The sequence below is a fragment of the Talpa occidentalis genome, unplaced genomic scaffold (assembly GCF_014898055.3).
Source record: "Talpa occidentalis isolate TD23 unplaced genomic scaffold, MPIMG_talOcc4v2.1 talOcc4.9, whole genome shotgun sequence".
In the NCBI taxonomy this organism is placed as follows: Eukaryota; Metazoa; Chordata; class Mammalia; order Eulipotyphla; family Talpidae; genus Talpa; species Talpa occidentalis.
In genome coordinates, this window is record NW_023605305.1 from 71,271,697 (window position 1) to 71,283,291 (window position 11,595).

The window sequence follows — 11,595 nt, forward strand, 5'->3', positions numbered from 1 at the left end:
CTATTCCAATAAAAATTTCAATGACATTCTTCAAAGAAATAGAACAATTATTGATGAAATTCATATGGAATCACCAAAAACCCTGAGGAGCCAAAGCTCTCCTGAAAAAAAAAAGAAGAGAATCGAGGCATCACACTCCCAGACTTCAAACTGTACTACAAAGCCATAATCATCAAAACTGCATGGTATTGGAACAAGAACAGACACATGGACCCATGGAACCAAATAGAAAATCCAGAAATAAACCCACAGATTTATGGTCAACTAATCTTTGACAAAGATGCAAAGAAAGTTTGTTCAATAAATGGTGCTGGGAAAACTGGGTCGCTACATGCAAAAGAATGAAGCTTGACTACTACCTCACACCATGCACAATAACCAACTCAAAATGGATTAAAGAACTAGACATAAGACCTGAAACCATAAAATACATAGAAGGAAATATAGGCAAAACACTACATGACATGCACCTCAAAGACATCTTTACAGACACATCACCTAAAGCAGTGATAGTGAAGACAAAGATAAACAGCTGGGACTACATCAAATTACAGAGCTTGAGAAGCTTCTGAAGCTTGCACATGACACTAATGATAAAGGACTGATCACAAAAATCTAATAAAAGCTGATGAGACTCAACAAAAACAAAGAAAATAATCCAGTCAAAAAATGGGCAGAAGAGCTATAAAGAAACTTCTCCAAAGAGGAAATGCAAATGGCCAACAGGCATATGAAAAAATGTTCAACATCACTTGTAATCAGGGAAATGCAAATCAAAACTATAATGAGATACCATCTTACACCAGGGAGAATGGCACATATTTAAAAAACTAGCAACAACAAATGTTGGGGAGGATGTGGAATAAAAGGAAATCTCATGCACTGCTCATGGAAGTGCAAACTGGTCCAATCACTATGGAGAGCTGTGTGGAGATTCCTCAACCTACTAAAGATAGAGCTTCCATATGATCCAGCAATTCCACTCCTAAGTATTTACCCAAAGGACACAGAAACATTAATTCCAAGGGCACCTGCACGCCTGTGTTTATAGCAGCACTATTTACAATAGCTAAGCTATAGAAACAACCCAAATGCCCAAAAATAGATGACTGGATCAAGAAGATGTGGTACATATACACAATGGAATATTACTCAGCAACCAAAAAGATAAACACATGCAGTTTGCAGCAACATAGATGGAGCTAGAAAGGATCATGCTCAGCAAAATAAGTCAGAAACAAAAAGAATACCAGATGGTCTCACTCATAGCAGAAATTTAGAAAACCTAAATAAGGGACCAGGAAAAAGACTAATTTTTTAAAAGATTTATTTATTTATTTATACAGGCACTGGGTATAGTCAGAAGTGTGGGAGGGTGAGAGAATTCACCAGAGCCAGAGCTGGGAGCAGAACAGACAGACTGATTAAGTACACTGCTGAGGGGAGCAGTGGGCAGCAGGAGAGGTCTGTGCTCCATGTGTGACTCTCACCTGGCGGCTGGGAATCGAACTGGCGCTGCAGAGGCTGCGGGCAGCTTCACAGCCCAGCGCTCAACTGCTGCGCCACCAGGGGAGGCCCGGAAAAAGACTAATTAATACAAAGTAAAAATCAAAATCAACAAGCAACTATAAACCAGAGACACACTATGGGTTGGGGGCGGTCAGGGGGATGAGGAGAGGAAGGATTAGAGTCAAAATAAGGGGGGTGTGCAATTGTATGGGGAATATAACCAAAATGAAAATGCATACATTGTGCAAAAATGAAAAATGATGTAAGAATTATATAAAATAAAATATTAAAAAAATGATTTAAAACTTTATTAATGGTTACATTTTTGAATATATTAAAATCATTGAATTGTACACTTCAAGTAGATGCATAGTATGGTATATGAATTACATCTCAGAAAATTTGCTTAAATTTGTTAATTAAATTAGCAAAGAGTTTTTCAATGTTCATATGATCTCTGTTCCAGTGTAACTATTATTCAGCAATTGTTATAACCCCAAACCTAACTAATACAAAATGATTGGGTCCAAAGCTTCCCAGTGGACTAGGAGAAGATATGTTTGGGAGAATGAAAAGATTAGGGATGTTGAGGACAAGAAGAGTGAGTGCCGATTTGCTCCCACCAGCATCATAGATATGAGCACAAATATTGAATGCATTTTATTATTATTATTATTATTTTAAAGATTTATTTATTTATGCACACATGAGCTGAGATACAGGCCAGAGATGCGGGGCTTGAGAGGATTCACCAGAGACAGAGTGGGGAACAGAACAGGCAGACTGACTGAAATACACTGCCGAGGGGAGTAGCGGGCAAGACAGGAGAGGTCTGCCTCCCATGTGGATTGCTCCCTGGCTGGCTGGGGATCAAACTTGTGCTGTAGAGGCTGTGGATTGCTTCACAGTGCAGTGCTTAACCCCTTGCACCACCAGGGAGGCCCTGCATTTATTTTCTAAGACAAAGATGGAGCATATGTAGCTTGGAGTATCGTTTAACAAGAGGTAGTTGTTTTGTTTTATTACGTTTAACAGAGTAGGATAGACAATGTTTTATGTTCAGAGTATCAAAACATCTAGAGATGGAAATAGTTGGTCTTGGCATTTATGGGTATTTATGAAGGGAAATATTAGAATATGCTGTTTGGGCATGGTATGGAGACTCATCAAATTGAATAATATTGGAGCAGATTACTGTTCAATGGTTCAATTCCAAGTTAGTGGGATACCATGCATCAATTACCAATCTCAAGGGAGTACTCTATACACATCTGTCCATTACAAATTGATACCAAAGTCAACTGAAAAACAAAACAGTCAAACCTGGATGGGTAACTTTAGCTAGAGAAAAAAAAAAAATAGGAAGGTCTGCTGTAATGACTTGTATCAGTCCCCCACATCCACCAGATCTCTTCTGGTGACCAATGAGGGAAATTTGACTGCACACACCCCTCCTGAACTACACAGAAGGATCCTGGCACCTTCACATGGAGGAGAGATACTACAGTGGTGTTGCACAGGTGACATATTTATACATGCTTCAACCAAAGATAAAAGAACATGATTGGTTTCTGAAACACAAAATAGTCCCACATGGGTGATAAGCCTGAAATAGGCTATCTGAGCTCTTTATCTCTTGGTTAGGAAGTGTTCCAGTCCTGAGATCCATACTTATTTGTGTGAGTAAGGAATATGCTGAAATGCATGAGATTGATTTGCCCAACCATTCATCACTATACCTGTCTTTGGCCACTAAAGGAGCAGTAAAGTATATTAAATCCCACATGATCATCACTCATCTCAAATTTAAAATTGGGTCCAGGGATGGCTCCCTGGTGGCTCAAGGGTTTAAGATGCAATCTACAAAGCTATCTGCAGCCACTTCACGAGTTCGATCACCAGCCAGGCATCCACTCACATGGTGCAGCAGACTTCTGACTTGCCTGCTGCTCCCCTCAGCAGTGTATTTCAGTCCATCTGCCTGTTCTGTTCCCCACTATGTCTCTGGTGAAGCCTTTCACCCCCACCCCACACCTCTGGCCTGTACCCCAGTTCTTCTATGCATAAATAAATAAATCTTTAAAAAAATAAAATTGGGTCCATTGGCCCTCTTTGGCAATCCATACAGGACCCCTTCAAACATCTTGACTGGTGCTTCATATCTTCAGTCTTTAGCCATCACTCTGAGAATGATAAGCAATGATAATAACACCTATCATTACTGACTACATTGTGTCTGCTGAGCAACACAACTAACAAGCTCTTCTTGAGTTACCTCAGTTATAATCAGCATGCTTGAAGGACTAATTCCTGTTTTAAAGCTAAAGATAATGAGATTCAAATGTATTAGATAACTTAACAAGGAAGGAAAAAATTACTAAGAATACCAATTGGCTACCTAGAAAAAAAATCTGTCAACGAAAGAAATAAAGATGTTTTCTGACATAGAAAATCCCTCAGGCCATCAGTAACCAAACCAATAAAGATTATATATATCAGGAAGAGGAAATGTGACCATAAAAGGAATCATGACAGGGCCTCCCCTGGTGGTGCAGTGGTTGAGCACTGGGCTGCGAGGCTGCCCGCAGCCTCTGCAGCACCGGTTCAATCCCTGGCCACTGGCAAGGGTCCCACATGGCACGACAGACCTCTCCTGCCGCGCCTGCTGCTCCCCTCAGCAATGTATTTCATCAGTCTGCCTGTTCTGTTCCCCACTCTGGCTCTGGTGAATTCTCTCACCCTCCTGCGCTTCTGACTGTACCCAGTGCTTGTATGAAAAAATAAATAAATCTTAAAAAAAAAAAAAAAAGGAATCATGACAAAAAAAGAAAAGTATATAGCATATATAAATTGGTATTAGATCTAAACAGGAGACATAAAAGCACATTAAAACTCAAATTCTAGATGAACCTCACATGAAAAATAAAGGTGTTTTAATTATTAATGACCTATTTTAAGGGAAGATAGAAAAACTATAAATTTTCTATTTTTGTTTAACATCACTCCTAGAAACTGATGAATCTATCAAACAAAAGTAAGTAATGAACAGGATTTCATTAGTTATAGTATAATATATTACATTTATTATATAGTCTAATGATACTAATATAAATATCACTGTATAATAATATGACACCATACAGAGGCAAATAGACAAACACAGTAAGCACTAAGTTATGCTAGAGTAATGATGCTGAAAACAGTCCTTGATGGCATGATCCCTCAATTTGCAGCTGAATTTTTATGAATCAATTTCAAACACATATAGATCAGCAAGTGAGACTGTCATTTTCCTCATATGCAACTCTGTATGAACATGAAGCAAAGACAAGAGTGAAGGTTGGAAGTGGATTATCTCATTTAAGCACATACCTAATTAATTTAAATAATATTTTTGGAACCTAGAAGAATAGTGTAAGGAAAATTAGTTGAAAACCAGGCAATTTTTCACCTTGCACACAGCAGACAGCCCATAACTTTCAAGTGCTATGTTTTCTACCTTTATGACACCCAGCAAATAGCAGATGACCCTTGCTTTCACAGCCGAGGTCCAGTGTGTGACTCCGGACACTTAACAGTGTAGAGAAGGGCCTGGGAGTTCACTTGCTGTCATGTATCTCAGTCTCTCTCAGTCTTTCTCTGCCTGACTGTGAATATGGTCCCTGTTTTAACATTAAGAGCCTGTAAAATCCACCGAAGCCTCCAAAATTCTTTTATTCTGTGAGAACTGACAATGAACCTACCCAGCCTGGGATTATTGCGCGACAAGTAGAATACCAAGAGAGTAATTCACTACTACTAAGTGGGTTTTACTGTGTCTCTGAGGGAAAAATAGTGAATAATTACAAGTCTTCATTAAATCTCTGATTGACTTTAAAATACAAACAAATACCAGTAAAATGAAAATGAGACTACATCACTAACAGGAAAGATCTTTCTCTCTTCACTTGAAACTCACTTCAAAAGGAAAGCAATCACTGTCTATCTTTTGTCACACACAGCATTTTAATAAAGTAAAATATTGGTACATTTTAATGTTTCAAGAACTCAGAGAAAATATTACAGAAACTGCAAAAGGATAGTAATAAAGTGTCATGCTCCATGTTGTCAGCATCGCCTTCTCTGTTTTTCATAGTGTTTTTGAGGATGTCCTTTTTGACTCCTCACTTTCTCTACCTCACTTGCAAGGCTATCGGCAATCAATGCTCTTGCCAGTCTCTCTCTTGCCATCTTCACTTTCCTTTCCTGTGTCCTGATGTCTTCCTCAGTTACCAGTTGTCTGCAGGAGAGCTGTGGGATTCCCAGACCAGACCCTGAAATCACCCTTCCCAAATCTGAAGGCAGGACAGGGGTGGGCACAGGGCAGGAGTGCAGACTACTGGCAAGAACACCAGACAGGGATTCACCTCTCCGAGTAGGCAAAAGTTGTTGGAAGGTTTTGATAAGATCTAAAGTACTTAACTCTTCTCCTGTGCTGCTATAGGCCTGCAATCCTTGTAGTCGCTTCTGCCACCAAAACTGTTGCGGTTTGTCCAAGGTTTCTTCCCAGTGATGGTATCTGACCTCATTGTCAGGATAAGATGTGATACTAGTAACTGGTCTCTTGCATATGTAACTGGACATCCTCAAGGGGATGGAGAAGTTTAAATAAGACTTTATTTTGGAATGTTTTCCATAGTCATGAGGCTTTCTCTGTGAAGTCTTGACCATCCTCCTCCCTTTCCTTTAACCTATCAAAATAAATTGTGAAATTGTATCAACAAGGAATGAAGCCTACTTTCTGAGGACAACTATTTAAGTTGTCTTGTGATTATAACCTCCTGTCCCTCTGGGGGTGGATCTGTACATGATCACATGGATTTGGGTCAAAAACATTAAAGCTCAAGGACAAAACTCAAGACCTACCCCAACTGATTTCTCCTGCCTATCTCAAAGGCCCCCTTGTTTATGTATATGATTTTATTCCCTTTTTGTCCTTGTCCTCTCATTTGCACAAGTCCTGGTACTCCCTCTCGTGACACATCGCTCCCAGTCTTTTTACAGCTCCAGTTCCTACAATTCTGCTCTCTTCTCTGACTATTCACTTGGTTAACCTATTGACCACTTCATTTGCACAACTCCTTTAGGGTCTGAATCAACAGTGAAGTTATCCACCGCTCCACTGTTGGTGATCCATTTCCTTACCCTAAACATTTCTATCAACCCAAGTGTTCATGCTTAAAAATAAATAATTCAGAAAACGGGTTTACATACCCTGTTTCTGATTTTAAATATTGCGTTATTCAAATACTCACCCGATAGATACCTGTTCTCAAGACTAGACATTGTGCCAGATCACCATGGGCTTATTTTCTTTTCTTCCTTCTTATTCCTATGAATCCTGCGTTCCATGCACTATGATGTCAACAATTCCCTTGGAACAACATACAATTCAACACTACTCATCAGATCTACTTTGTGAAAATTCAAATCCAAAAGGTCCCAATAATCTGCCCCACTATATCTACTGTGTTCTTTTTTCATTTTTTGAAAGATTTATTTTTATTTATTGATGCATACAAGAACTGAGGTGTAGGCCAGAGGTGTGTATTGGCGGGGGCAGTGAGAGGATTCTCCAGAGACAAAGTGGGGAGCAGAACAGGCAGAGCTACTGAAATACACTGCTGAGAGGAGCAGAGGGCAAGACTGAAGAGGTCTGCTGCGCCATCTAGGCCAGCTCCCTGGCCAGGGATGGAACTCATGCTGCAGTGGCTGGTGATAGCTTGATAGCATTGAGACTTTAACCCCTGTGTCACCAGGGAGACCCAGCTGCTGTAGTTTTATAACTGCTGAGGAAAGAACACACAGTATCTGCATCAACTGGGAAGACTTATACAGTGCCTGAATATTTAACTTCTGTTCAAGTGCTGGCGTATTTGTTCTTTGATTTTTCATCCTTTGCTACTTACCTGATATTTCACAAATTGCTAATCACTAGATTAAACTTTGATCTATGTAGTTGTCAAATTTGCTAATATCTCTGATTAGCTTTTATTTTTTCCAAATTTTCTCTGATTATTTTAAAAAACATTCATATTATTATTAATATTATTATTCATATTATTGATTTGGACCTCTTTTATTAGTAACCAACTCCATGCCCCAGTGCTCTGCAGAGCCCCTGAACTGTGTGATTCTCTTTTCTGCTGAATCTTTCCTTCTATACTTTATTTATTTATTTATTTTAATGGAAGGTTTGTGGGTTTTTTAAGATTTATTTATTTTTATACAAGAACTGGGGTATAAGTCAGAGGCATGGGAGGGTGAGAGGATTCACCAGACAGAGCGGGGAGCAGAACAGACAGACAGACGAAAAGCACTGCTGAGGGGAGCAGGGGGTGAGACAGGAAAGGTCTGCCGCACCATGTGGGAATCTCCTTGGCCGGCCAGGAATCAAACCTGTGCTGCAGAAGCTGCGGACAGCCTCACAGTGCGGCACTCAACCCGATGTGCCACTGGGGAGGCCCCTCCTTCTATACTTTAATGTCTTTTAATATCTCTTAATTGCACAGACATCACTCACTTGATCTCCCTGAAGCCCTCTTCAACCACTGCTCTTTCTACATTTTCCCCTTAGTTGTGAAACATTGACAAAAGGCCATCTACCTCAGATGTCTCTGTGGTTTCATCTCCAACAACCTCCTTAGTCCAATCCGTATTCCATCTGCCTTCATCTTCTATGGTGTTTTCTGTGGACAGGTCATAGTGACACCTTTCTTACTAGAATACTAAGAACTGATTTCATTGTCCACCCAATATGTTTAAGTGATGATCTTTAAGTAGAAAAATTTTAAGTTTATTGAAACAACTTAGCTATGTAAACTTATTTTCTAGATATTACTCTTACAAAATCTAAATATAGGGCAGTTATAGCTGATAAAATTCAATTTGCACGTTGAGATTGTGTTATAAATGGAAAGTACAAAGTGAATATCTGGAATTCAGTACCAAAAACAAAAAGCTAATTAACATAAATTAATAAGATAACTTACTAATTTAACAGTGTACTCTAAAAAGAGGAGGTTGCATATTCCTTGCCCCACCTAATGAAGGATGCAGCTGAGCAATGAATTTTATTAATTAATAAAATTAATAAGATAACTTATTAGCATAACAGTGTACTCTAAAAAGAGGGGCTTGCATATTCCTTGCTCCACCTAATGAAGGATGCAGCTGAGCAGTGTGGGAAAGATAAAAAGGAGACTTGGAAGAGGAGTAAGGGGTAGAAGATCTGGAGGAGGCCTGTGGAGCAGAGAAGCATATGAAGAACTCACACTTGCTTCTTGGCCTTGAACTTTCACCAGGGACTTGGGGGACAAGGAAAGAGAAACTTGAAAGAGATGTGGGTGAGAGATCCATGGGGAAGCTGTGAATGGCAGCCTTTATCTTAACTTTTCCTTCTATACTTGCCTGGCTCCTTCTGCCCCTTTCCTATGCATCCCCACCAGAAGGTGCCTTAGACTTGTGGCAGGTTTTTGGGCCAATCCTCTTTGGCTGGACATTTACCCATGAGGGGATGGGTAACTATGGGTGTTTCATTTGGAAGCATTGAGACTTTAACCCCTGTGTCACCAGGGATAAAATTCTATAGTCTTTCTTTTTTCTTTATTGCATGCTAATTCCACTAAAGTTTGTTTGCTTGTTTGTTTGTTTTTTACTGGTGTTCTTATACACTAAGAGTATCTTTTGTCTTTATGGAGCAGATGGCAAAATCTATTTAGAGTGTGCATGTTTGGAAGTTGCAGGGTGCCCCCTAGTCTGACTGCTAACTAAAACAGAGATAATAATATCTTTTTTTAAAAAAATATTTATTTATTTATTTATACAAGCACTGGGTACAGTCAGAAGCGCGGAAGGGTAAGAGAATTCACCAGAGCCAGAGCTGGGAGCAGAACAGACAGATTGATTAAGTACACTGCTGAGGGGAGCAGTGGGCACGGCAGGAGAGGTCTGTGCACCATGTGGGACCCTCGGTGGCAGCCAGGGATAGAACCGGCGCTGCAGAGGCTGCGGGCAGCCTCACAGCCCAGCGCTCAACTGCTGCACCACCAGGGGAGGTCCAAAAATAATAATATCTTAATGGGTTAAACATACTATTAAATAAATTTCACCTTTTTTTTAGCTTTTGTTATATGCCTTCTAAACACACGTTAAGATTCCATAATATAGACTACTTGATGCTACTTGGATAGTGCTCAACAAGCTATGAATAAAAATAAACCCCACAGCAAACACATTCTCTCTCTCTCTCTCTTTCTCTCTCTCTCTCTCTCTCACACACACACCAATGAAGTAAATTACAATAAATGAAATAGGCATGAGAAGACATGAATATCAGCATCATTATTATTATATCACAATTGAACTACTAAGTCACATGGGAATCATAACATTGGATTAAATTTATACTCATTAGGATGATTCTGATTTTATTACTAACATGTTTTATTACCAACAAATGGATGGTATTATGGTAGGATCTCTGAAATATGCTGGCCTGTAAACAACTTCGCCACCAAGGCCTACCAGTAGTTGCTGACACATCCCTGGCCCCACTCTTTTTGATAATACCTGGAGGATTTTCACAACATACCATTCTATGTCTCTCCTCTTCTAGAACCTGTCAGAGGTCAGGGAAACATTTTCTTCAAATCTCATGTTCTATGTGCTGCTTCCAATTCTGGGAGTGAAATTTCTCCCTAGGGTTCAAGTAAGATCTTCAAAACTACAGGAATTAGGAAAAAGAATGAGGTTTGCTGGGCTACAGGTATCAAGAAGTGCCATTGATTTCTGGATAGAATTAAAGAAGACAATGCAGGTCTGAGTAGGTATGTTTTCTGTGATTCAACTTGTAAATGTCTGTAACTTGGTGTGTGTGGGTAACACTTCTAATGCATTCGATAATGTCATCCATTCATTTAATCATGATTTGTTAAGGAGTGCCAATAGGGAAATGAACATTAAAAGGACAAGGGGATATGAGCCCAGAGCTGTCAGAGGAGCTAAAATAAAATATATCAAGGGCCTCCCCGGTGGCGCAGCGGTTGAGCGCTGGGTTGCGAAGCTGCCCGCAGCCTCTGCAGTATCGGTTCAATCCCCGGCTGCTCCCCGGCCACCGGAGGAGGGTCCCACATGGCGCGCAGACCTCTCCTGCCGCCCGCTGCTCCCCTCAGCAGTTACTTCGGTCCTTCTGCCTGCTCTGCTCCCCGCTCTGGCTCTGGTGAATTCTCTCACCCTCCCGCGCTTCTGACTGTACCCAGTGCATGTATAAACAAAAAACAAACAAACAAAGAAATAAATAAAACATGCCTCTAAAAAAATATATATATATATCAACAGCAGAAGAACTGGAGAAGATGTATTCAAACATTGTTGATGGGGAACGTAAAATGATACAGTCATGCCAATAAGGTTTAATAGTTTCTAACAAAACATACAGGATGACAGAGCAGGAGATTCCATCTGTCTTTCCACAGAAAAATTTTAAAAACCAACCAAACAAACAATAATTAGCCATTTACAAATGGAAAAAGATCTGTGATCACAGGATTCCAGATAACTTCTAACATGAGATGAGAATAACTTCACAGAAAAGGTAAGAACAGTTTTCACTTTTTCCGCATCACTCCACTCTCCATATCCACACAGCTCAGCAACAATTCATGTTTCCTTATTCTTTGAAATACAAGCAGCCTTTGAATTATGTGAATTATTTTCTCTAAGTCCACAGGCCTGTCTTAATAAATCTCAAATATCAGGTCGTCTTCTTGAGATGAGGCCCTGGTCTTCTGCTCCAGATCCTAGAGATTGAATGAGACCAACCTTCCTTCCCTCAAAGGAGAGAAAAAGCCTCAAGTCAACCTGGCACTTTTTTTTTTTTAAGATTTATTTATTCATGCATACAAGAATCAGGGTACAGGCCAGATGTGCGGGAGGGTGAGAGGATTCACGAGAGACAGAGTGGGGAGCAGAGCAGGCAGACAGACTGAAGAACACTGCTGAGGGGAGCAGCAGGCTAGACTGGAGAGGTCTGCCGCTCCGTGTGGG

At 40.1% G+C, this 11,595-nt stretch overlaps 1 protein-coding gene across 1 annotated transcript; it reads right to left on the reverse strand.

Moving 5' to 3' along the window:
* Positions 1–5,501: 5,501 nt before the first annotated feature.
* On the reverse strand, positions 5,502–8,205 carry MBD3L1 (methyl-CpG binding domain protein 3 like 1). The gene is made up of 3 exons (XM_037500419.2): positions 8,155–8,205; positions 6,804–6,922; positions 5,502–6,239 (listed from the first exon to the last, which is right to left on the reverse strand). Exon 3 carries the CDS (start codon positions 6,217–6,219, stop codon positions 5,617–5,619), a length of 603 nt encoding a protein of 200 aa, XP_037356316.1. The 5' UTR covers positions 6,220–6,239; positions 6,804–6,922; positions 8,155–8,205; the 3' UTR covers positions 5,502–5,616.
* Positions 8,206–11,595: the final 3,390 nt, after the last annotated feature.